General features: G+C 47.6%; 2 protein-coding genes across 6 annotated transcripts; both read left to right on the top strand.

Annotated features, from left to right (window-relative positions):
- The first annotated feature begins 266 nt into the window (after positions 1-266).
- LOC117965055 (pygopus homolog 2-like) lies at positions 267-5,267 on the top strand. The gene is made up of 3 exons (XM_034909986.2): positions 267-1,056; positions 2,952-3,001; positions 3,398-5,267. The coding sequence occupies exons 1-3, from the start codon at positions 996-998 to the stop codon at positions 4,856-4,858; spliced, it is 1,572 nt and encodes a 523-aa protein (XP_034765877.2). The 5' UTR covers positions 267-995; the 3' UTR covers positions 4,859-5,267.
- A 2,421-nt stretch (positions 5,268-7,688) lies between these two features.
- LOC117395215 (pre-B-cell leukemia transcription factor-interacting protein 1-like) lies at positions 7,689-25,041 on the top strand. 5 transcript variants are annotated; one of them, XM_059019657.1, is made up of 12 exons: positions 7,689-7,847; positions 10,688-10,786; positions 12,741-12,813; positions 14,838-14,911; positions 15,442-15,622; positions 15,858-15,923; positions 17,649-17,861; positions 18,238-18,261; positions 19,325-19,371; positions 20,998-21,105; positions 21,547-22,853; positions 23,872-25,041. In XM_059019657.1, the coding sequence occupies exons 2-12, from the start codon at positions 10,721-10,723 to the stop codon at positions 24,281-24,283; spliced, it is 2,571 nt and encodes an 856-aa protein (XP_058875640.1). In that variant the 5' UTR covers positions 7,689-7,847; positions 10,688-10,720; the 3' UTR covers positions 24,284-25,041. The 5 variants fall into 5 exon arrangements, with proteins under 5 accessions (XP_058875640.1, XP_058875637.1, XP_058875641.1 ...); XM_059019654.1 differs by lacking the exon at positions 7,689-7,847 and having other exon boundaries at positions 15,858-15,917; XM_059019658.1 differs by lacking the exon at positions 7,689-7,847 and having other exon boundaries at positions 23,850-23,991.
- Positions 25,042-25,910: the final 869 nt, after the last annotated feature.

Here is a 25,910-nt window from a genome sequence, read left to right as displayed (position 1 = left end):
CAAACTTTGGGTCTAATTCAACCACATCGAGTTTTAAAGTCCCTGCTGGGGGGGAAAAACAATACTCCTTAGAAATATAACAAACAAAGATTACAATTATAGTGGAAATAAACGTGCCGTCTTCACGTTTACAATTAAATGTAAAACCACACCACCCCCGTTGCGCACGTCAGACGCCCTCGAATGTTCCATTCTCGTACCAGGCGTGAATGGTATTTTCCCAAACAATAAGATGATAATAAATACACAGCCGCTGAACACGGATTTCGTAATGCGCGCCTATATTTAGTAAATTCCAAGCTGGTGTGTGTTGGAAAAATATTTTGTGAGCACACCAGTGACCGCGCAAAATAGACTAACGATCTCTCCCCCCCCCTCCCTGTATATCCAACATGCTGGCTTCCCGTGTGTACGTCACCGTCGAGGCCCCTCTTTGTTTCCATGGCGAGCGGGTCCGGCGCCGGGTGTCGCTCTTACCGATTTTTTTTCGGGTTTAATTTATAATAATTATTTTGTTTGCTTCGAGATATCGAGTAGAAAACAAAACGGAGTCGGAGGCGATGAAGCGAAACCACCGCGTCTGTGTTCGCTGTAGCGAAACCCGCCCGCAAAAGCGATTTTAGAGGGAGGGGGGGGGCCTATCAGAGACTGTAATAATAATAATAATAATAATAATAATAATGATGATGTCACTCAGGCGGCTCGTTTGAAGATATTAACAGCACGCCTCCGGTTTGCACCCCGGTTTCAAAACACGTTTAATTTAATTCTGCACGATTACCGACCGTGTACGAGTCTTCTCCGATTCCCGCCGGAGCGGCACAGGAGCTCCGGGGCAACCCCCACTGCACACCGCCCGGGGGGGGGCACCGTTCCCGGAGACGCCTCTGCGGTGTCGGTTCGTTGTTCTGGATTCGCCGAGTCTGTATATATAATATATAGACGTCTTTTTTTTTTTCCCTCGGTAAGAAAATGCGCGCCATGAATCGATCTTGATGGCCGCCGATCCAGGAAAGCTGCAGTCGGCAACGGGGCAGAGCAAGCGAGCCAAAGCAGGTACGATAGAATGCGCGACATTCCAATAGCGCGACTCGACTGTGTGTATAGGACGACTCGGTTTGTTTGAGCACGTTTTAACCCAAACTTGTCTCCTATTGTATTCGAGTAGTGTTTTTTTGCTGGAAACTACACTGTTTATTGATGTTTTTGCATTGTAACACCTTAGATAAAGGCATCTGAATAATAATAATAATAATAATAATAATAATAATAATATGAATGAATGTCTGATACTCACATAGCGTTTTACATTAGTTGGTATGATTGCAATGTCGTATAAAGTCAAATGCTATAAATTACAACTGTATACACCCTCTTGTGCTGTGTTTGTGTCTCGGAGCACCCCCTGTGAAAAACGCGGTCGAGGTGCGATTTCGAGGAACGCAGCCCGAGTTGCAGACTTGTTTTTCCATGGCAACAAGCCTAACTCGTATTCATAAGAAGTTTTTAAAAAATAAATAAATAAATAATCAATAAATTCCACAAGGTGGCGCAGTGAGATGTTTTCGAATACCTGCGCTTTGTTTATCTTGCTCGTTTCAGACAGTGACGTGCTGCGGTTATTAAAATCCTGAGCTGAAATGGATCCGTTTGATAAGAGCAAACCTGTGTCTGGAGGCAAAAGCCTCTCAGAAATAAAACAGCCGCTGATCGTGCTGGGGAATACCCGGGACGCTTGTATGAGGACGGGGGGTAAACACCTGACACACAGTCCTGACAACACGGAGAACAGTTTTTAAAAAAATAATTTTTATATTTCAGTCCATTTTATTCAGAATCGACAGTATTTGAAGGAATATGACACTAGAGAGAGCAAAATACTTTCGGTATTGTTTCTAGTTACATTTGCTCACTTTCAAAGTATTTCTTCCTCATAGCGGTAATGATTTTAAAACTGGAAGACACCAGTATTTATTTGAGAATTGATTTTATTTTCCCACCTGTTGACGGCGGCCTGGCACTTGTTTTTTTTTATTATTTTAAAAGTTATCAAAAGTTTCAGTACATGTTGTTGTGGCTGTGTTCTGGTATTTGTTTTAGCATGTACTGTAAAACTTTGAAAATGTCTCGCTTATAAATTTGCTTCACACCCGTCAGCGATCTGAGAGACTCTGTGGTCAGTCCTTTGCAGTGATATTTAGCAGACCTGACTGTATTTTTACAATGCAGCTGTTAATGCTTTAGTATGTATTTATTTATTTATTTATTTATTCGTCAGATGTCTTTATCCCAGGCGACTCACACAGGTGTTACAGGGCAGCACAGGGTTACAATGCAAGCTTCATATTTAAATACAGTGTAGTTTACAGTAAGTGCAAATAATAACACTACTAGAATCCAATATGAACTAGGATGCTGTGTATAATAATAACACTGCTAGAATACAATATGAACTAGGATGCTATGTATAATAATAACACTACTAGAATACAATATGAACTAGGATGCTGTGTATAATAATAACACTACTAGAATCCAATATGAACTAGGATGCTATGTATAATAATAACACTCCTAGAATACAATATGAACTAGGATGCTATGTACAATAATAACACTACTAGAATCCAATATGAACTAGGATGCTATGTATAATAATAACACTACTAGAATCCAATATGAACTAGGATGCTGTGTATAATAATAACACTACTAGAATACAATATGAACTAGGATGCTGTGTATAATAATAACACTACTAGAATACAATATGAACTAGGATGCAGCCAGTTAGGATCACAGCAAGTTAGATCTACAGTGACATGTTAGCAGTGCAGTAGTGCGAGGATAGCGCATCAGCTGAGGGATACGAAACAGGTCTGACTGCAAAGGTTTAGAAAGCTGCCCAGTACAGATTGAACTCTCCTCTCCTCCTCCTCTCCTCTCCGCAGGGCTGCAGATGAAGAGTCCAGAGAAGAAGAAGAGGAAATCCAGTGCGCAGGTAAGTGAAGAGTCAGAGTGAAGCGATATCTTACAGGATCAGACTCCCATCGCATAGCAGTCTGATCCATTCCTGGCTTTACTATGTTAATAAGACACACCTGAGCTTGTTACCTGTACATGGGGCTGATCAAGCTGGTAATAAAACCTGGAAACTGCTGTGCAATAGGAGTCTGATTGCCATCCCTGTAAAGTTTTGAGCATTTATGAATCAAATGGTGTGTAGGATTTTACACTTCTTTTAAAACAAACGTATTAACCACTCCGATAAGACATGAGTGATGCAAGGTGAAGGGGGTGGGAACAGTGCTAATGTTGCAAATAAGAGGTGAACATGAATGTATAAATAAGTAAACATATCTACCCCCCCCCCCCCCCCCCCCTCTCTCTGCTCCAGAGCGCTGCTGCCTTCTCCCACATCTCGGAGTTCGCTCCCCCCCCCACTCCCATGGTGGATCACCTGGTTGCCTCCAACCCCTTTGAGGATGACTTCGGCCCCCCAGCCCGCGGGGGCGGGGTACCCCAGCCCGGCCCCCCAAACCAGGGGGGCCCCTTCATGCACAGCCCTGGCTCTGGAGGGCCGGGGGGGTACGGAGGGGGCGTGGGGGGGATGAGGATGCCCTTCGGGGGGGGCCCGCAGCAGCAGATGAGGAGACCCCCTTTCCCGCCGCATCACCAGATGGGACCGGGGGGGTTCAATTTGGGGTTTGGGCAGCCTGGAGGGGGGGGAGGAGGAGGAGGAGGAGGAGGAGGAGGAGGGGGTGGCTTCCCCCCTGGGTTTAACATGCCTCCCAATTTTAGCCCCCCAGGCCCCATGCACCCTGGCCAGATGCACCCCATGCTGTCTCCAGGACTGGGAGGAGGGGGGCACCCCAGGTTTGGGCCTCCCCAGCCAGGGGTGATGGGACAAGGGGGGCACCCTTTCAACAGCCCCCCGGGATCCAGACAGCCCCCGAACGCCATGGGGAGCATGGGCAGCTTGGTAGGCATGGGGAATATGGGAGGAGGAGGGAACCACAATAACATGAACAGCATGGGCAGCCTGCCGCACCCTTTCCCCAATCCTGACGCCCCCTACCCTGGACCCGGCACCCCCGGGGGTGAAGGAAGAGGAGCTGGGGGAGAGGACCCCAAAAACTTCCACAACGCACCCCAGCAGCAGCAGTCCAGCCACCCAGCCCCTCCGCCACCCCCTCCCCCTCCTCCCGCCCAGTCTGCCAGCGCTCTAGGTGGAAGCTTTCCGAATCACCCAGGACTTCACCCGGACCAGCCCCCTCCCAACGCCTCTCCCCCCGGCTCGGGACCCGTTCCCGGGCCTGTGAACGGGGGTCAGCCCCCCCAACAGCAACAACCGCCAGCACCGCAGCTACAGCAGCCCTCCACCCCTAGCGCCCAGCAGCCAAACACCCCAGGAGGAGGCGGGGCGTTCAGCCAGCACAACAGCGGCGGAAACGCCAGCGCAAACCCTGCGTCCTCTTCAGCTCCTCCTCCTCCTTCAACGACTTCCACCTCCTCCTCCTCCTCCTCTGCTGGGGCTGCGAGCCAGCAGGACCAGCCCCCCCAGCTCCCAGCTCACCCTCCCCAGGGGAGCCGCTCCAAGCCCGGAGCCCCCGCGGAGTGCCCCTGTGGGTTCTGCCTGTCGGAGGTTCACGATGACCAGGACGCCATCCTTTGCGAGGCTTCGTGCCAGAAGTGGTTTCACCGCGAGTGCACCGGCATGACGGAGCCGGCTTACGGGCTGCTGACCAGGGAGAGCGCAGCCGTGTGGGCCTGCGACTTCTGCCTCAAGAGCAAGGAGATCCAGTCCGTGTACGTGAGGGAGGCCGTGGGGCAGCTGGTGGCAGCGAACGAGGGCTGAGCCGCTGGGCTGGCTGATCCGTCCCTGGTTTTACTACAAGCTTAATAAGACACACCTGAGCTGTACCTATCAAGCTCATATTAAATAAAACTTGGGATGGTAATGAGACTTCCATTGCATAGCGGTTTGATCCATTTAATCAGATTGAGCTTGTTACCTATACACTGGGGGCTGAGCAAGCTGGTAGTTAATAAAACCTGGAATGGATGAAGCTGCAATGCAATAGGAGTCTCTTTTCCTTCCCTGTCTAACTGTTACCCTTACAGCTGCCCTTCAACCCACGGACTTGCTGAGGTGTGTTCCTGGCAAACAGTTTTATTAAAAGATTGTGACGGAATATCAAGCCACGACAAGCCTTTCCGTTTTTTTAGAAAATTCACTTTTTTAAAAATAAAAACAAGGAAGTGTTTTTTTTTTTGTTTGTTTGTTTTTTCATTATAATTACTTACAATTATTATTTATTTCTTAGCAGACGCCCTTATCCAGGGCGACTTCCATTTGTTTTCTTTTTACATACAATTACCCATTTATACAGTTGGGTTTTTTACTGGAGCAATCTAGGTAAAGTACCTTCCTCAAGGGTACAGTAGCAGTGTCCCCCCAACCTGGGATTGAACCCACGCCTCTCAGGTCAAGAGTCCAGAGCCCTGACCACTACTCCACACCGCTGCTGTGGTATTTTATTACAGTTAGTTATGCTGCAGGAATTAGACTGAAAAGTTACAAACAACTACCCACATTAACAAGCTTACTGTGTTTATTATAAATAACCCAAGCGATAATCGCAGCTACAAATACAGAAACGCACTATAGAACATGTTTTTCAAACAAATGGGGTCCTCAAAAGTGGCTGAAAATACAAGAATAATAATCGCGCGACAAATCTGTAATTGAACTGACGTCGATCAATTACAAACTTTAGTTTCATTTACAATTACATGAGTTTGGACTTCAATAACGTTATAATTGCAATTGATTATGAATTTCACAATTACAGTAGTGACTGACCCCAGGTGTTAGCATTAAGGGTAGGGGCCTGATCAGCTGCTTTTCATTATCTGTAATCGATTGCTGCAGCTTGAAATGGCCAAGCTCCGACCATTCCACCCCCCTCCCCATGCCATCGCTAAACTGGACCATAAACGAAGCCTCCCTCCTAGGCGACTGCCTGAACTGTGCTCCGTAGAGAGAGAGCAGGGTTTGAAGCCACAGCCTACAGGACTACGAGATTCTAGATCAGATGTTGAATATTGATTCTTAACAGACTGACCTCAGATCGCAAGATTAGACTGGAGCTCTCATTCCTGTGCTGTGGAGGTGAATTGAGCTGTAAATACAAGCTAAGGGACGTTCTCATGGCATTCATGGGACTGCTAGGTTTTACTCAATACATAAGAGAAAACGGCAATTGGGGATGTGAGAGCCAGCTAATTCAATACAGTCTAGTATAGAGAACTCAGTGCTGTACTGGGGATGTGAGAGCCAGCTAATTCAATACAGTCTAGTATAGAGAACTCAGTGCTGTACTGGGGATGTGAGAGCCAGCTAATTCAATACAGTCTAGTATAGAGAACTCAGTGCTGTACTGGAGATCTGAGAGCCAGCTAATTCAATACAGTCTAGTGTAGAGAACTCAGTGCTGTACTGGAGATCTGAGAGCCAGCTAATTCAATACAGTCTAGTATAGAGAACTCAGTGCTGTACTGGGGATCTGAGAGCCAGCTAATTCAATACAGTCTAGTGTAGAGAACTCAGTGCTGTACTGGAGATCTGAGAGTCAGCTAATTCAATACAGTCTAGTGTAGAGAACTCAGTGCTGTACTGGGGATCTGAGAGCCAGCTAATTCAATACAGTCTAGTATAGAGAACTCAGTGCTGTGCTGGGGATCTGAGAGCCAGCTAATTCAATACAGTCTAGTGTAGAGAACTCAGTGCTGTACTGGGGATCTGAGAGCCAGCTAATTCAATACAGTCTAGTATAGAGAACTCAGTGCTGTACTGGGGATCTGAGAGCCAGCTAATTCAATACAGTCTAGTGTAGAGAACTCAGTGCTGTACTGGGGATCTGAGAGCCAGCTAATTCAATACAGTCTAGTGTAGAGAACTCAGTGCTGTACTGGGGATCTGAGAGCAGCTAATTCAACACAACACTGTCTATGACTCACACATCTGAAAATAGAGGCGTGCAATGTAAACAGCAGGAGCTGCTGTCCGCAGGCCTGTCACACCCCAGCGGAGTTAACCTCTTAACTGCTGGACAGCACTGGATAGGGAATTTACAAAGCTGGGACACAAAACTACTCCTAATCATACTCGAAACATAATCTGTAACCATGTAATCACTCGCCCCAGGTTAGTCTTTTATACGAGAGAGAGAGAGAGAGAGAGAGAGAGAGAGAGAGAGAGAGAGAGAGAGAGAGAGAGAGAGAGAGAGAGAGAGAGAGAGAGAGAACGCACAGCTCTATCCCAGGAGAATCCGAGTATATCCTTGTGGGTCCTGGTTGTTTTTGGATACAGAACTATGCGCTGTTTATTTTATTTTATTTTTTATTTATGAATTTTTTGGTTTTGTTTTGTTTTAATAAGTAAAACACAGTACAATAAATAAAGATTGTTCATTTTAAATGATCGTCCTCGCCATTCATCCCTGGACCACCATTTTAAATAGAGGTTTGTTTTATTAAAATGCATTAATTTATCTATTTTTATCCCTCTGGTATCGGCCTCAACAGTTGAAATAATACGAATTATTATTAAAACTGTCAAGAAACTAGACAGCTGTCTGTCACAGCTGCTGCTGTTCGTCACGCCCGAGGCCCGGCCCCTTCACCTTGTGTCCGCGCCTCTCATTGGCTGCAGAGCCTGAGGCTGGCTCAGGCGCGCTGTCCCATTGGACCAGGACTACTGCCAATCAACTGAGGCTGAAATCCCCTTGCAAAGTCCGAGTCCAGTTTGTGAAGGAAATTCACACGCAGCTGCAGCACGAACGGTAAGGTGTCGATATTAATATTAATATTATTTTACTGCTGTGAGAGTTTGGTTAGTTTCCGTTTATTTAGTGAGCGCTTCTGTTTTTAACTAATGAATGTCCACAACTTTTATTGTATTGAGTTTTTAGCCCACAACGCCGAAAAAACTCGCTTGCGTTTTAATAGAAAATATTACCGTGTTGCTGTTATTTTTAATAGGTACATGTTTCATTTTGCTTTCTACAATAATAATAATAATAATAATAATAATAAAGGTCTCGATGCATACTTTATGTATTGGTGTGTACAATAATAATGCGCATGCGCGGTTATTTTGACGCGTTTAAAAGTTTTTGTTGGGACAGTTGTAGTATTGTTAATATTATTTATTTACAAAAACCCGTCTCGCTACACAGATAGTCAGTGTTCAGTTTGAACTCCTTTTAAAAGGGACGGAGACAGTAAATCTCAGTTCTGCCTGAAGTTTATTCAAAGATTATAAACAATTCTATACCAGCGTTTCAATCTTCGTGTGTATGTCTCTCCCCCCCCCCCAGTTTGAGATCTGGACCCCCCCTGTCCGCCCATCTATCGTCTGTATTAAAAAAGAGCTTTGAAATATCGCCACAGGGAGAAAAATGAGGCTTTCTGCAGAATTGTTCTCCGCATCACAACTTTTGTTTTCCCATCTCTGTGCTCCCTCTGTTTTGCATGCTGTTTTCCATAGGAGCCCTGCCTGCCTGTCTGCCTGCCTGCCTGCCTGCCTGCTATGCAAATTCCGGGCGTCAGTGAGTCACAGGGCTGGCAATGAGAGACAGAAACGTCTGTTTGTACATGTTTTAAACAGATCGGCGCTTTCTTCAGCCCTTGATGAAGTTTTCCCGCAGTCGGTTTGCTCTGTATTTATTGAATTTTCAACTCCATGCTTCTCTACCGTGGTTATACTATGCATTTATCATGGTTTACAATGGATTGCCCCACTCGCACACAGAAATACACTGATAAAGACTCACGCACACACTGACACACACACACAGGAATACACTGATAAAGACTCACGCACACACTGAGACACACACACACAGGAATACACTGATAAAGACTCACGCACACACTGACACACGCACAGGAATACACTGATAAAGACTCACGCACACACTGAGACACACGCACAGGAATACACTGATAAAGACTCACGCACACACTGACACACACACAGGAATACACTGATAAAGACTCACGCACACACTGAGACACAAACACACACAGGAATACACTGATAAAGACTCACGCACACACTGACACACACACACAGGAATACACTGATAGACTCACGCACACACTGAGACACACACAGGAATACACTGATAAAGACTCACGCACACACTGAGACACACCAAAAAGTCGCTCAAACCTATTCCATTTATTCACACATCACAATTAGAACAGTCGACGCCTCTTTATCGGGACGCCCTGGGAGAAGGGGGGGGAAAGAGATCCCGAATAAGCGTCTGTCCCGATTTAATCGAGAGGCAGTTGAGACGACCCGAATCCCATTTTATTGATTCTTAATGAAAAGATAAGATCACATGGTGATTCAATGTTAAATGCGTCATTTAAAACACAAATTCTTTTTATTATTTGTTTATTTAGCAGACGCCTTAATCCAAGGCGACTTACAGAGACTTGGGTGTGTGAACTATGCATCAGCTGCAGAGTCACTTACAACTACGTCTCACCCGAAAGACGGAGCACAAGGAGGTTAAGTGACTTGCTCAGGGTCACACAATGAGTCAGTGGCTGAGCTGGGATTTGAACCGGGGACCTCCTGGTTACAAGCCCTTTTCTTTAACCACAGGACCACACAGGCTCCTCCTCCTTCAGGAGTTCAGCGTGGTTTACGCACGCCACAGTGTAATCGCGCACTCAAACTCACAGTTCCATTAGGAGGAGGAAGTGGCTCAGAACCAGCTTCTGGGTACAGCTGGGCTGGTCTGCCCCTCTCTAGCTTCACTTCTCAATCCTAACCCAGTTTCTTGTGTATTCTTTTGAGATCCCCTCTTGCCAGCTGCTTGTTGCTGCAGAGTGTAGGCTGTGGTTTGCTGCTTCCTGTTTCTATTGAATAAAGCGCTTCCTGTCCACGGATCTGCACCAGGCTTCCTGTGAAACGATGTGCTATCGCAGATTGGTGACCTCAACTTGCATTTGCAGAGTTGTCGGTTTTATCAGTCAAACTTCGCTTTTGCTATTTTTCCAACTGAAGCTCATTTGCAAAGTCTACACAAATTTGTGATCCTTCAACACTGACACAGACACACACACACACAGACGAGCACACACACAAGAACACATACACACACTCAGCCAGACACATAGATACACACAATGACACACAGATACACTCACAAAGACACACAGATATACACAATGACACACAGATACACACTCACACACTCAGACAGACACACAGATACACAGACACACACTCACAGACGCACACACAATGACACACAGACACACACACTGACACACAGACACACTGTTTCCTCTGACAGTGATCAGAAGCTGTTTGGATGATCAGATAGATTATTTGCTGCCTGTCCTCTCCAGGATAATTCACCTTGTTTGGGTGTCCTTAGCTAAGCAGCCCGGCAAGGAGTTCACTTTTTTGTTAAAACTAAAATATGTGGGCGCACTAACATGTGTATCTCTCAATACTGCACATCTACGCAGCCAATGGAAGTGCAGAATAGCGCAGGTTTGTGGAATTATTATTTTGTGAACTATAGTTAAAGGTCTCTCTCCTCTCTCTCCTCTCTCTCTCTCTCTCTCTCTCTCTCTCTCTCCCCCTCTCTCTCAGGTTTTCCTGTGCAGAGCTGCTTGGCATTCTGGGATGATGTCAGGTGACAACTCCAACAGCAATGGCTCCCCTTCCAGCTGGACTATCCTGGGCCCAGAGGTACGGTTTAAACTCAATTCTGGGGTTTTCTGTTTGTAAAAATGTGGTTAGGAGTCGGTTCGGCCCGTCAGCACTGGTCCGGTTCCGAGCAGCTGATTGATCTCAGAACTTTGTCAAGTCGGGTCTTGAAGGATCCCAGTGATTCAGCATCGACAGCGTGGCTCGGTAACCCATGGCAACCCATTCCACCCCCTCCCCACTCTCTGTGTGAAGAAGTGTCTCCTTCCCTCTGTCCGAAGTCTGTCTCCGCTGAATTTCCAACAGTGATCTCGAAACGTTATGAAGTCGTGTCTGAAATGATCTCAGTGATTCAGAATCTAGTGACACAAAAAGAAACCTAATAAATTCAATGACAAACGTTTCCACTAGAAGTCTCTCTCAGTGTCTTCAGTGTAAATTCAATGGCAAACGTTTCCACTAGAAGTCTCTCTCAGCGTCTTCAGTGTAAATTCAATGGCAAACGTTTCCACTAGAAGTCTTTCTCAGCGTCTTCAGTGTAAATTCAATGGCAAACGTTTCCACTAGAAGTCTTTCTCAGCGTCTTCAGTGTAAATTCAATGGCAAACGTTTCCACTAGAAGTCTCTCGGTGTCTTCAGTGTAAATTCAATGGCAAACGCTTCCACTAGAAGTCTTTCTCAGCATCTTCAGTGTAAATTCAATGGCAAACGTTTCCACTAGAAGTCTTTCTCAGCGTCTTCAGTGTAAATTCAATGGCAAACGTTTTCACTAGAAGTCTTTCTCAGCGTCTTCAGTGTAAATTCAATGGCAAACGTTTCCACTAGAAGTCTCTCTCAGCGTCTTCAGTGTAAATTCAATGGCAAACGTTTCCACTAGAAGTCTTTCTCAGCGTCTTCAGTGTAAATTCAATGGCAAACGTTTCCACTAGAAGTCTCTCTCAGCGTCTTCAGTGTAAATTCAATGGCAAACGTTTCCACTAGAAGTCTCTCTCAGCGTCTTCAGTGTAAATTCAATGGCAAACGTTTCCACTAGAAGTCTTTCTCAGCGTCTTCAGTGTCAATTCAATGGCAAACGTTTCCACTAGAAGTCTCTCTCAGCGTCTTCAGTGTAAATTCAATGGCAAACGTTTCCACTAGAAGTCTCTCTCAGCGTCTTCAGTGTAAATTCAATGGCAAACGTTTCCACTAGAAGTCTCTCTCAGCGTCTTCAGTGTAAATTCAATGGCAAACGTTTCCACTAGAAGTCTTTCTCAGCGTCTTCAGTGTAAATTCAATGGCAAACGTTTCCACTAGAAGTCTCTCTCAGCGTCTTCAGTGTGAATTCAATGGCAAACGTTTCCACTAGAAGTCTCTCTCAGCGTCTTCAGTGTAAATTCAATGGCAAACGTTTCCACTAGAAGTCTTTCTCAGCGTCTTCAGTGTGAATTCAATGGCAAACGTTTCCACTAGAAGTCTTTCTCAGCATCTTCAGTGTAAATTCAATGGCAAACGTTTCCACTAGAAGTCTTTCTCAGCGTCTTCAGTGTAAATTCAATGGCAAACGTTTCCACTAGAAGTCTCTCTCAGCGTCTTCAGTGTAAATTCAATGGCAAACGTTTCCACTAGAAGTCTTTCTCAGCGTCTTCAGTGTAAATTCAATGGCAAACGTTTCCACTAGAAGTCTTTCTCAGCGTCTTCAGTGTAAATTCAATGGCAAACGTTTCCACTAGAAGTCTTTCTCAGCGTCTTCAGTGTAAATTCAATGGCAAACGTTTCCACTAGAAGTCTTTCTCAGCATCTTCAGTGTAAATTCAATGACAAACGTTTCCACTAGAAGTCTCTCTCAGCGTCTTCAGTGTAAATTCAATGGCAAACGTTTCCACTAGAAGTCTTTCTCAGCATCTTCAGTGTAAATTCAATGGCAAACTACAGACTGCTAAGTCAGGATAATAATACCCAGGCTAGCTGTATAAAATGATGCCCTGAGTACCCTTTCTAATCTAGACTGTGTCTGCAGGGATGTGCCGTGGAGAGCGTGGGCCCAGGGGATGATGGGATAGCCAGTCCTCCAGCTGCTGAAGCACTGACAGGTAACCAATAAAATGGCTGTTCTCCACACTGCACTGAGAAGATAATGAACCAGCCCCCTTCTCAAAATTTACTGCTGTGGTATCCCCCTGGTAAAAGCACAGCACAGTGTAGTGAAGCACAGAGAAGATAATGAACCAGCCCCCTTCTCAAAGTTTACTGCTGTGGTATCCCCCTGGTAAAAGCACAGCACAGTGTAGTAAAGCACAGAGAAGATAATGAACCAGCCCCCTTCTCAAAGTTTACTGCTGTGGTATCCTCCTGGTAAAAGCACAGCACAGTGTAGTGAAGCACAGAGAAGATAATGAACCAGCCCCCTTCTCAAAGTTTACTGCTGTGGTATCCCCCTGGTAAAAGCACAGCACAGTGTAGTAAAGCACAGAGAAGATAATGAACCAGCCCCCTTCTCAAAGTTTACTGCTGTGGTATCCCCCTGGTAAAAGCACAGCACAGTGTAGTAAAGCACAGAGAAGATAATGAACCAGCCCCCTTCTCAAAGTTTACTGCTGTGGTATCCCCCTGGTAAAAGCACAGCACAGTGTAGTAAAGCACAGAGAAGATAATGAACCAGCCCGCTTCTCAAAGTTTACTGCTGTGGTATCCCCCTGGTAAAAGCACAGCACAGTGTAGTAAAGCACAGAGAAGATAATGAACCAGCCCCCTTCTCAAAGTTTACTGCTGTGGTATCCCCCTGGTAAAAGCACAGCACAGTGTAGTAAAGCACAGAGAAGATAATGAACCAGCCCCCTTCTCAAAGTTTACTGCTGTGGTATCCCCCTGGTAAAAGCACAGCACAGTGTAGTAAAGCACAGAGAAGATAATGAACCAGCCCCCTTCTCAAAGTTTACTGCTGTGGTATCCCCCTGGTAAAAGCACAGCACAGTGTAGTAAAGCACAGAGAAGATAATGAACCAGCCCCCTTCTCAAAGTTAGCAAGGTCAAGCATAGAATCAGAAAAAAATATATAAACTGTCCATTTTCTATGTTACTAGTTTTTAAAAGACAAATATGCATGACTTACCAGTTTGACAAAGGGCAGGGTCTCTGTGATGTGTTTCTCACATATCTTAAAGAGATTTTTCATGGAAACTCCCTTTCTTAAAATAGGATCGCCTGGGGACATCCCAAAGAATGTCAACGCCCTTTTTAACTTTCATATCCCCTCGTCTACCATTTAGTTATTCAGAGTATTAGATTCCTGTATAAAAGTTTCTCAATGTAAAAGCACAACAAAGTATGATAAAGCACAGGGAAGCATTGTAAAGCACAGAGAGGTCTGGTAAAGCATAGGGAAGCATTGTAAAGCACAGAGAGGTCTGGTAAAGCATAGGGAAGCATTGTAAAGCACAGAGAGGTCTGGTAAAGCATAGGGAAGCATTGTAAAGCACAGAGAGGTCTGGTAAAGCATAGGGAAGCATTGTAAAGCACAGAGAGGTCTGGTAAAGCATAGGGAAGCATTGTAAAGCACAGAGAGGTCTGGTAAAGCATAGGGAAGCATTGTAAAGCACAGCGAGGTCTGGTAAAGCATAGGGAAGCATTGTAAAGCACAGAGAGGTCTGGTAAAGCATAGGGAAGCAATGTAAAGCACAGAGTGGTCTGGTAAAAAGTTTACATACCCCAATTGCACTGACAGGTAACCAATAAAATGGCTGTTCTCCACACTGCACTGAGAAGATAATGAACCAGCCCCCTTCTCAAAATTTACTGCTGTGGTATCCCCCTGGTAAAAGCACAGCACAGTGTAGTGAAGCACAGAGAAGACAACGAACCAGCCCCCTTCTCAAAGTTTACTGCTGTGGTATCCCCCTGGTAAAAGCACAGCACAGTGTAGTAAAGCACAGAGAAGATAATGAACCAGCCCCCTTGTCCCAAGGTAAAAGCACAGAAACCTGAAAGCGTTTCTTTAGCTATTTCCAGCGATGCGAGTGCTTTGTGGTTGTGGATGAGTTTCCCCCAGATCGCCCTGACCTCCTGCACCTCACTCCCCGCTGCACGGCTCTCATTCTCAGCCTCCTTGTCTCAGCAGAGCCCCTTTCAGCTCCAGAGCCGGATCCCTCAAGCACTGACCACCTGAAACGGAAGGAGGGGCAGATCCTGCAGGTGAGACCTTGAACTCCACTCTGCACAATCTCGCTTCCGTTGGGACCCCGCTGTACTGCAGTGAGGACAGACAGAAAGGATCTTTGGAACCTTTCGGAAAGCATAGAAAACCATCCCCATGGTAACTTGAATGGGATGCTGAACAGCGACGTAATAGCGAGAGCCTCGCAGGTGTGGCGGTAAGACTGCAGTTCAGGTGTGAAGCTGTGGATAGGAAGGGCAGCGGTGAGCATCACAATTAGGCAGGGATGGATATAAGACTCCTACTGCACAGCAGGATCACCCATTCCAGGTTTTACTACAAGCTTGATTAGCCCCAGTGTATAGGTAACAAGCTCAGGTGTTATAGTAAAACCAGGACTGGATCACACAGCTGTGCAATGGGAGGCTTATTGCCGTGCATGGGCTGATTTAAAGGAACCGAAGCAGTGACGCAGTCCCAGTAGTATCAGGTGCATTTTTAAGATTATATAACTCTGAACTTCACTGCTTTAAGTGGTTTCATTCAGCCCCTCGTTTCTCTGTTGCAGGGGTCTGAGCAGGCCGGAGCTGAGAGCCCGGGGGGCCCCTTGAGCCCCCCAATCGAAGAGTCCAATATCATCCCCATTCCCCCGCCCAGCGAAGACCCGCAGCAGGAAGGGGAGGAGCTGCGGGAGGAAGGGGAGGGGCCTGGTCTGGCCAGGAAGATGTCTGATGCCGTTAAGCAAGCAGGTGTGAAGCAGAGACGCTGACAGAGAAATGGAGGCACTGATGCACAGACACTGATGCACAGACACTGACGCACAGACACTGACGCACACACACCAAGAAGTAACACAGAGACACAAAACTGAGAAAGAGACACACACACTGACGCAGAGACAGTAACACACACACACACACACTGACACGGACGTTTTCTTTAAAAAAAAAAAAAAAAATGTTGACGTTGGAAATGTTATGTTAGGTATGCAGTTAGTGGACGGAATCCGCAGCTGGGGGAGGCGTCTGATTGGTCGAGCAGGAGGTACTGGTAGGAGGAGCCTGCAGCAGGGAGCATGTTGATTGGAGGAGAAGCATGTCCTGTGTTGGGCGGCTTGGATTTTGGCTCAAACTCCTGGCTATTGAATCATTTCAATAATAGACTTCATTGAGGGGAGTTCTGAACCCCAGGACTGAGTGCAGCTGCAGCAGCAGGGCTAGTGTGAGTTTCTAACCCTGCTCAAACTCCTGGCTCCTGATCATTTCAATATTAATAATAATAGACTTCATTGAGGGGAGCTCTGAACCCCAGGACTGGGTGCAGCAGCAGCAGCAGCAGCAGCAGGGCTAGTGTGAGTTTCTAACCCTGCTCAAACTCCTGGCTCCTGATCATTTCAATATTAATAATAATAGACTTCATTGAGGGGAGTTCTGAACCCCAGGACTGGGTGCAGCAGCAGCAGCAGGGCTAGTGTGAGTTTGTAACCCTGCTCAAACTCCTGGCTCCTGATCATTTCAATATTAATAATAACAGACTTCATTGAGGGGAGTTCTGAACCCCAGGACTGTGTGAGTTTCTAACCCTGTTTGTACACGGCTTCATTATGCAGGGGGGAATGAAGGAGCCATGCAGCACTGCAGACTGTTATGGCAAAGTGAGCATGGCAGTGTCCTCGCTTCCACAGGCAGCTTAGATAGAGGATGAAAATAAGACTCCTATTGCTGAGCAGTTTCACCCATTCCAGGTTTTACTATGAGCTGGATCAGCCCCAGTGTGCAGGTACAGTAACAATCTCAGGCGTGTCTTATTAAAGTCATAGTAAAACCAGGAATGGATCAGACCGCTGTGCAAGGGGAGTCTTATTACCATCCCCGGTTTAGATTCAGCCTCTCATTGTGTGTGTGTGTGCATGCTGTGATGGGGGAGTGTGTGTGTGTGAGAGAGTGTGCATGCTGTGATGGGGGAGTGTGTGTGTGTGTGTGCATGCTGTGATGGGGGAGTGTGTGTGTGTGTGTGCATGCTGTGATGGGGGAGTGTGTGTGTGAGAGTGTGCATGCTGTGATGGGGGAGTGTGTGTGTGTGTGTGTGTGTGCATGCTGTGATGGGGGAGTGTGTGTGAGAGTGTGATCCAGTGTCTGCCCTAGTGCCAGCATTGCCCTGCGGAGAGCAGGGTTCGAATCCTGTTCCAGGTGCTGATTTTTGGCTGGCTACCCACAGAGTGCTTTGCAAAGTGCATATGATATATATTGTTATATACAGTCATGTTCAAAAGTTTGGAAACAAATTGGTACTAAGTGGATCATAATTGGGATACTTGAGAGACAGTTCATTAAAATCCTGAGCATATTTTTGAAGAGGAGAAGGTGATCTATTCAGGGATAGCAAGATATTTAGCGAGTTGAGTGAAGTTATCTGGCAACAAACTCCCCATCCCCAGCTGTGCTGCTTCCTTAGAAAAAGGAGATCATTTTGGGGGACCGTTCTACTTGCGGGATGTCTCGCTCATTAAAATATTGAGCATATTTATAAAGAGGGGGCGATGATCTATTCAGAGATACCAGGGTGTTTAGTAAGGAAGGGGTCTGAGTGAGGAAACACGGGCAATACAATCCTAGTCTTCAATACCAGGATTATTTCTCAGTGTGTTCCAGTTGAAACTGTTTATCGCTGACTCTTACAAGTTTACTACAGACTTAGAAACCAGTCAGCCAAAGACACAGCACAAGAAACCATGGTAGTGTAATGCAGCGATGCTTCCGTCTCCCTCTTCTCTAGAGGATGTCTCTGACTCGGACAGCTCAAACGGAGAGGAGGATGAAGGGAGTGTGTTGAGGAGGAGGAGGGGAGCCCAGCGCTTCGAAGACGCCCTCGAGAGGGGTCAGGAGATCCCCCCGGGACGGGACGGCCAGGAGGGAGGGGGGCTGTCCGTGAACAAGTGCATCGTGGGAGCTCTGATCGTGCTGGTCCTGGGGCTGGTCCTGCTGTCAGGTGAGCAGCTGTTTCTGGGGAGGGCGAGGGTGAGGGGTGGGGTTAGCATTCTGCGTACTCATGAGTCGGCTTGATCTGTGGAAAGTAATTCTACGCAAATTCAGCTGTTTAGTTTGGGTTTCATTTCTATATACAGTGCTTTGTTTTCTAAACACAATACTCTGTTGAGGTTCATGCAGGAGCGCAGGGCTGGGAAGAAAGGATCCTCACTGCAGTTTCACCCGGTCCAGGTTTTACTGCAAGCTTGATTAGCCCCAGCGTGCAGGGTGTGTCTTCTCAGTAAAACCAGGAATGGATCAAACCGCTATGCAGCAGGAGTCTTATTTCCAGGCCTGGTCTGGCTGTGTGTTGATTGTGACCCTGTGTTTGTTCCCAGGTGTGTTTGTTGACCAGGGCGAGGGTGAGTAGTTGTGGGGTATCTCTGGTCTGGCTGCTTCTATACGGTTCTGTCACCTGACTAACCCACCTGACTCTGCTGCTCCGGCTCACATGCTTCGGTCTCAGAGTTGTGCTCTGCGCTTTGGGGCTGGGGGACAGACCTCGGGTTACAGTAACAGTGCAATGTGTAATTAATTCCAATTCCAATGTCATTGCAATCGTATAAACCCTGGCACATTTTAATAGATCGATTCCAGTTCAGTTACAGATTTGTCATGCCATCGCTAGTCTTGTATTTTCGACCACTTTCGGGGACCCCATTTGTTTGAAATTCTATAGTGTGTTTCTGTGTCTGTAGCTGCGATTATCACTTGGGTTAATTACAGTAAACACAGTAAGCTTGTTAATGTGGGTGATTGTTTGTAACTTTTTCAGTATATTTTGAAATTGAAATTTCAACAAACATTTATGCTGGAATTGGAATTGGAATTGGAATTGGAATTGACCCCCAGGTCTGGTTGGGGGTGGGTGGGGGGGCAGTAGTTTACAGCTCTGGCCAAAAGTTTTGCATCCCCCTCTATGTAGAATGAACTCATTTTGCTTCATAAAGTCGAATGAAACCTGCTGAATAATGTCACTTTCTTAACATACTGAATTACACACAGCTTTGTAGTTTTCCATATACTTAATGAAAAATGTGACATTTCCAAATCTAACATGAAATCCTACTGTACTACTATTATGGCTTCCGGTCGACTCATTTTGTAGTTTTCTTTGATTACATGATGTTAAATGAAAGATCGAAATTCTGTTCATCTAGTTTGTCTCAATCCTTGCTGCCACACTTTTGGCCAGAGCTGTAGCGGTAAAAACGTCACGAGGGTAAACCAAGCTTTCTGGTGTTCACACTGGGCTGTAAGGCTGTGCAGCGATGCCCGTTAGATTACACGCATGCCAGTTGTGGAGGTCGTGCAGGATTGTGGGTTGAAGAGTAAATCAGAACAGATTCTCTCGTTCAGTGCGTCTGTATTACACCTTGTGTTCGTGATGAGTCCTGCATATTAAAGGGAGCCTGTTTCATTCAGATCCAGAGGAGGAGGTGCAGAGGAGGGAGGTGAAGGAAGGCATCCAGGTCAGTAAGCCTACAGGCTGGCGAATCAGCCCCCTCTCTCTGTCTGTCTGTCTGTCTGTCTGTCTGTCTGTGCCACCAAGCCCCCCAGATTGGAACAGCTCTCCAGAGGTAAAAGGCAGGAACGAGAGGCCCACTGTCTGTCACTGTGTGCCATCCATAACTATTACACTCAACAGTGTTTCTAGAGCCCCTCTCTCTGTGTGGGGTGTGTTTCTAGAGCCTCTCTCTGTGTGGAGTGTGTTTCTAGAGCCTCTCTCTGGGTGGAGTGTGTTTCTAGAGCCTCTCTCTGGGTGTGGTGTGTTTCTAGAGCCTCTCTCTGTGTGGAGTGTGTTTCTAGAGCCTCTCTCTGGGTGTGGTGTGTTTCTAGAGCCTCTCTCTGTGTGGAGTGTGTTTCTAGAGCCTCTCTCTGTGTGGGGTGTGTTTCTAGAGCCTCTCTCTGTGTGGAGTGTGTTTCTAGAGCCTCTCTCTGTGTGGAGTGTGTTTCTAGAGCCTCTCTCTGGGTGTGGTGTGTTTCTAGAGCCTCTCTCTGTGTGGAGTGTGTTTCCAGAGCCTCTCTCTGTGTGGAGTGTGTTTCTAGAGCCTCTCTCTGTGTGGGGTGTGTTTCTAGAGCCTCTCTCTGTGTGGAGTGTGTTTCTAGAGCCTCTCTCTGGGTGGGGTGTGTTTCTAGAGCCTCTCTCTGGGTGGAGTGTGTTTCTAGAGCCTCTCTCTGGGTGGAGTGTGTTTCTAGAGCCCCTCTCTCTGTGTGGAGTGTGTTTCTAGAGCCTCTCTCTGGGTGGAGTGTGTTTCCAGAGCCTCTCTCTGTGTGGAGTGTGTTTCTAGAGCCTCTCTCTGTGTGGAGTGTGTTTCTAGAGCCTCTCTCTGTGTGGAGTGTGTTTCTAGAGCCTCTCTCTGGGAGGGGTGTGTTTCTAGAGCCTCTCTCTGGGTGGAGTGTGTTTCTAGAGCCTCTCTCTGGGTGGAGTGTGTTTCTAGAGCCCCTCTCTCTGTGTGGAGTGTGTTTCTAGAGCCCCTCTCTCTGTGTGGAGTGTGTTTCTAGAGCCTCTCTCTGTGTGGAGTGTGTTTCTAGAGCCTCTCTCTGGGTGGAGTGTGTTTCCAGAGCCTCTCTCTGTGTGGAGTGTGTTTCTAGAGCCTCTCTCTGTGTGGAGTGTGTTTCTAGAGCCTCTCTCTGGGCGGGGTGTGTTTCTAGAGCCTCTCTCTGTGTGGAGTGTGTTTCTAGAGCCTCTCTCTGTGTGGAGTGTGTTTCTAGAGCCTCTCTCTGGGTGGAGTGTGTTTCTAGAGCCTCTCTCTGGGTGGAGTGTGTTTCCAGAGCCTCTCTCTGTGTGGAGTGTGTTTCTAGAGCCTCTCTCTGTGTGGAGTGTGTTTCTAGAGCCTCTCTCTGGGTGGGGTGTGTTTCTAGAGCCTCTCTCTGGGTGGAGTGTGTTTCTAGAGCCTCTCTCTGGGTGGAGTGTGTTTCTAGAGCCTCTCTCTGTGTGGGGTGTGTTTCTAGAGCCTCTCTCTGTGTGGAGTGTGTTTCTAGAGCCTCTCTCTGTGTGGGGTGTGTTTCTAGAGCCTCTCTCTGTGTGGAGTGTGTTTCTAGAGCCTCTCTCTGTGTGGGGTGTGTTTCCAGATCCTCTCTCTGTGTCCCTGCAGGATCGGCTGAACCAAAGTGACCCCCAGGATCTGCAGACACTGACCGCTCTGCTGGACACACTGGCCAAAGAAAACCAGGGGATTCGTCTCATGCAGGAGCAGCTGCAGGTCAGACATTTGTTCGTCAGTGTATTCCTCCATCCATCCATCCATCCATCCATCCATCTATCTACCTACCCATCGTCAGTCATAGTCAGTGTATTACAGTGTAAAGCATGGAAAGAAGACTCCTATTGCATAGCAGTGTCACCCGTTCCAGGTTTTAATACGAGCTTGATCAGCCCCAGTGTGTACAGGTAACAAGCTCAGACGTGTCTGATTTAGACTCATTGTAAAACCAGGAATGGATCAAACTGCTATGCAATGGGAGTCTTATTTCCATCCCTGTAGAGCATCTGCTATATATGTTTTGAGTATTTTTTTCCCAATTGTGCCAGCCCCCTTTTTTATCAGTTTAACCCAACTCGCCTCTGTTTAAAAATGCAGGTTCAGTATTACTTTCTCTCTCTCTCCCCCCCCCCCCCCCCCCCCCCCCCCCAACGCTCACAGACTCAGAAGGAGGAGCTGGAGAGGGCTTTGTCGGAGATGAACCAGCAGGCAAGCAGAGGAGAAGAGGCATCGAGACTGCAGGAGCTGGAACAGGAGAACGAGAGGCTGCAAAGGGAGCTGGAGTCTGTGCCCGGCCTCCAGGGGGAGCTAGAGAGGCTGAGAGGGGGGGAGGGGGAGGCCAACGACACCGCCCTGCAAGAACGACACGCTGCCCTAGAATGGGATCTGCGAGAGGAGAGGGAGCAGACGGCTGGGCTCCTGAGCCAGAGGGAGGAGCTGGAGTCGGAGGTCTTGAGGCTGAGACAGGAACTGGACAAGCAGAGGCAGCTACTGGGGGGTGTGAGGGCGGAGCTTCAGGGGCTGATCGCGAATGCGAGCCACGAGGAAGGGGCGGGGTTAGGGGAGGGGCTGGCGGAGCTGGAGAAGAGGCTGGGGGCGGAGCTGCAGGACTGGGAGAGGGGGGAGGAGGAAGGAGGACGAGGGGAGAGGCTGACGAAAAGAGAGGGGGAGGAGAAGAGTCAGGAAGAACCTCCGGGAGCTTTCGGGGTTCCCAGGAAAGAGGGTGACCAGGGGAGGGCGCCGACGAAGCCCAAGAAGGAATCAGGGAAGCCCTGGCGGGAGAAGGAGAGAGAGAATAAAGCTGGAGGAGGAGATGAGAAGTGGGGGACGAACAGGAAAGAGGGAGAGTGGAGGAAGGGAGGGAGGGGGGAGAGCTGGAAGGAAAAGAGGGAGCAGAGAAGAGGAGGGGAGAGGAAGGAGGAGGAGGGAGAGATGAGGCAGGAGAGGGAGAGACGGTACTCAGTGCAGAGGGAGAGGGAGCACAAGCATAGAGGGGAGAGGGAGGAGGGGGAGAGGGGGCACGAGCATAGAGGGGAGAGGGAGAGAGAGAAAGCTAAGAAGCACTGGCAGTCTCCAAGCATCCAGGATGCCAAGCCCGGCCACAGGCACCACGACCACAACCGGTTCTGGAAGAACGACCCAGACAGCCGGCGCCACTACCGCCCCCCGCAGGGCTGCTCGGGGCTGCAGGACTGCGCCGCACAGGAAGGGCTGGAACCCGTGAGGCAGCGTGACTTCGAGCAGCTCCTCGGGGCTCACCTGGAGGGGCTAGGGACCGGGAGGCAGGAGCTGGAGAGATTCGCACAGAGCTTCTTCGAGGACGGGGTGTTCCTGCACACGAGGATGCTCTTCCGAGACTTCCTGGAGGATCTGGAGCAGCTGCTGGAGAGGGAGGGGGCGGGAGGGATCTACACAAGGTTTTTCGGGAAGCAGGAGGAGGAGGGAGAGGAACGAGGAACCCAGGACAGGTCAGGATTATTTCAAGCACTGCGTTAGTGTTCGGGGCTGTGATCATTCGCTGTGTGCTTTCTTTGCATGATATATTGTCGGGGTCATTCCTGTTTCTCAACAACTTTTTTAAAATCAATCCCTTCGAAAGACATTTTAGAGACATTAATAATTGTTGCGATTTGTTCAACTGCTTTCATTTGAAGCCAGTTTAATTAGCTAACAAACAGTGACTTCTTCAATGTAATTTGCCTCCACTGTGAGCAGCTCATTTTAACAGAATGCTGCTCACTGTAATTTTGATCAGCGACGTGTCGGAATTGATTAAAAGGGAACGGGAATTTAGAATTGGGATTTCATTTTCAAAAGGAATTGGAATTGAAAACAGGAATTCACCCCGATCCCTGGATATTATAATTGGGGCTTCTGATTAACGGTTTTAACGAATAAAAACCAATCCTCGTGCAAAACAAGTGCAGCTGGGCAAACGTCCCTCCTTCCTGACTCGTATCTTGCACTGATTCGTTCTGAGTGCTTTAAACCCGCCCCCAACTAGCGAGTGGCAGCAAATTCTTACATTCCTATTGGAGGATTGCCTGTGACCATGAGGATTTCGTTGAGGAAGACGTTTTGCATGTAACTCCCAAAACAGCTCAAAATAAGCACCGAAATTAAATTAGTAAATAACGAAAAACAGAAGCCCAGATGTACGTATAGTTTGTGTTGCGATGCACAAGACCACAACGTAGCTCTTTGTAAATTCACCAAGCCTTTAGGGCTGTAATAATCTGCTGTGTGTCCCTTAAGTTCACCACAGTATTTATCTCCCCATGCGTTTCCCATGGTTCTACTCAGCAATTTAGCTTTAAGTTCTGTAGCATGCTTCTGAATTTGTACCTGTGATTATCGCTCAGCTGTGGAGGGTATCGTGTCTTGCAGGATTGCTGTAGTTTTGGATCGTTGTTGTCTTTACAGTGCTCTGAAAAGGCTGCAGCTCCCCTAATAACAGCCAGCAGGTCTTAATCTGCTCTCTTTCAGACACAGCAAGAAACCTGCCCCCAGACCCCACCACGAACAGCCAGAGCCACACAAGCACAGCCAGCGACCCCACCATGGACAGCCTGAGCCACACAAGCACAGCAAGCGACCCCACCACGAACAGCCTGAGCCACACAAGCACAGCAAGCGACCCCACCATGGACAGCCTGAGCCACACAAGCACAGCAAGCGACCCCACCAGGAACAGCCAGAGCCACACAAGCACAGCAAGCGACCCCACCACGAACAGCCAGAGCCACACAAGCACAGCCAGCGACCCCACCACGAACAGCCAGAGCCACACAAGCACAGCCAGCGACCCCACCACGAACATCCTGAGCCACACAAGCAGAAACACAAGAACTGGCAGCAGAGGGACAGACCACAGCGCCTTCCAGAGGAGGAGGACTAACCTTGCAGAAGGAGGCACAGGGAGTCGGGTCACCAGGGGGAGCCAGTGAGTCAGCACTCCAGACACTAGACCACACCCCCCCCCATCCTCCTCCTCCTCCTCGTCCCCGCCCACTAATGACACCCAATCAGAGCAGGCACGGAGTGAGCTGGATTCTGACTCCTCCCACTGTGTGGTTTAGGTTTTGATTGGATGTGATTTATTTAAATGCGTCGCTACTGTACAGTGTGATCTGCATTAGCCAGTCCCTGTGGCACACATTTGCACGTTGCACACTAAAATACAACAGGTAATAATTCACTATCAATATTCACTGTATTGAAGGCAGCTATGGAGGTGCCTCTCAACTGTTATATATATTTTATAGCTGTGTGTATAATTGCACCATGTAAAATTTCCTATCATAGAGTTCACATATGTAATTGTATCATTTTGAATATTATAGAAGGGGCTATACGTGCATACATACATACATGCATTACATATGCTGCTGTTGTGCTAGGAGATCACTGCTGTCCTCTACTCTGTGATCCTGTGTGTTTTGGTTTCTTTGTTTTAATTATCCAGGAGCCTCGCTGGTCCAGCGGTTAGATCGCTCGCTTGCATAAGGGCTGCAGGTTCGAATCACGCGTCTCTCTCTCTCTCTCAAGTTTTTAAATTGTATTTGTATGAATCTGCCTTGTTGATTAATTTGTTTTTCTCTGTGTGTGTGTGTGTTGGTTTTTTTAAATTTTATTTATTAAAATATTTCAGACGAGGTCGAGGCCTGTCGCGTGATTCTTTCTGTTTGTGTTGTGAGACTGATTGACTCAAGACTGACATCTAGTGCCCAGGATGTGTCCTTACCTCTCACAGGTAGAGATGGCATTCAGCACGGATTCATGTGAGGGACTCATGATATTAATTGGCCCTGATATCTAACCCTTTCATGCATGAAATATTGAAAATGGCTTGAAAAAAGTAGATTTGGACACATAAACAATGTAATTTTAAACGTTTTTTCATGTTTTTTCTATTGCTTTATAAGTTGGGGGGGGGGGGGGCATCTGGTTCATATGAGGCTGTCATGCATTTGCTTGCAATTCTTCCTTATGTAGAGAGCAGGGAGCAGAATGCAGAGAGCAGGGAGCAGAATGCAGAGAGCAGAATGGAGAGAGCAGGGAGCAGAATGCAGGGAGCAGAATGGAGAGAGCAGGGAGCAGAATGCAGAGAGCAGGGAGCAGAGAGCAGGGAGCAGAATGCAGAGAGCAGGGAGCAGAATGCAGGGAGCAGAATGGAGAGAGCAGGGAGCAGAATGCAGAGAGCAGGGAGCAGAGAGCAGAGAGCAGGGAGCAGAATGCAGAGAGCAGGGAGCAGAATGCAGAGAGCAGAATGCAGAGAGCAGGGAGCAGAATGCAGGGAGCAGAATGCAGATAGCAGAATGCACAGAGCAGGGAGCAGAATGCAGAGAGCAAGGAGCAGAATGCAGAGAGCAGGGAGCAGAGAGCAGGGAGCAGAATGGAGAGAGCAGGGAGCAGAATGCAGAGAGCAGGGAGCAGAGAGCAGAGAGCAGGGAGCAGAATGCAGAGAGCAGAATGCAGAGAGCAGGGAGCAGAATGCAGAGAGCAGGGAGCAGAATGCAGGGAGC

This window comes from Acipenser ruthenus, unplaced genomic scaffold (genome assembly GCF_902713425.1).
Source record: "Acipenser ruthenus unplaced genomic scaffold, fAciRut3.2 maternal haplotype, whole genome shotgun sequence".
Classification (NCBI taxonomy): domain Eukaryota; kingdom Metazoa; phylum Chordata; class Actinopteri; order Acipenseriformes; family Acipenseridae; genus Acipenser; species Acipenser ruthenus.
This window is presented reverse-complemented; position numbering and strand designations above follow the sequence as displayed.

What these genes read in the sequence shown, in the direction of transcription:
- LOC117965055 (XM_034909986.2), top strand. Translation starts at nt 996, where the DNA reads ATGGCCGCCGATCCAGGAAAGCTGCAGTCGGCAACGGGGCAGAGCAAG. An exon ending in GAGCAAGCGAGCCAAAGCAG is followed by an intron (nt 1,057 to 2,951) that starts GTACGATAGAAT and finishes TCCTCTCCGCAG; the next exon opens with GGCTGCAGATGAAGAGTCCA. An exon ending in AGAGGAAATCCAGTGCGCAG is followed by an intron (nt 3,002 to 3,397) that starts GTAAGTGAAGAG and finishes TCTCTGCTCCAG; the next exon opens with AGCGCTGCTGCCTTCTCCCA.
- LOC117395215 (XM_059019657.1), top strand. Translation starts at nt 10,721, where the DNA reads ATGATGTCAGGTGACAACTCCAACAGCAATGGCTCCCCTTCCAGCTGG. An exon ending in TGATGCCGTTAAGCAAGCAG is followed by an intron (nt 15,623 to 15,857) that starts GTGTGAAGCAGA and finishes ATGTTATGTTAG; the next exon opens with GTATGCAGTTAGTGGACGGA. An exon ending in GAACGAGGAACCCAGGACAG is followed by an intron (nt 22,854 to 23,871) that starts GTCAGGATTATT and finishes GCTCTCTTTCAG; the next exon opens with ACACAGCAAGAAACCTGCCC.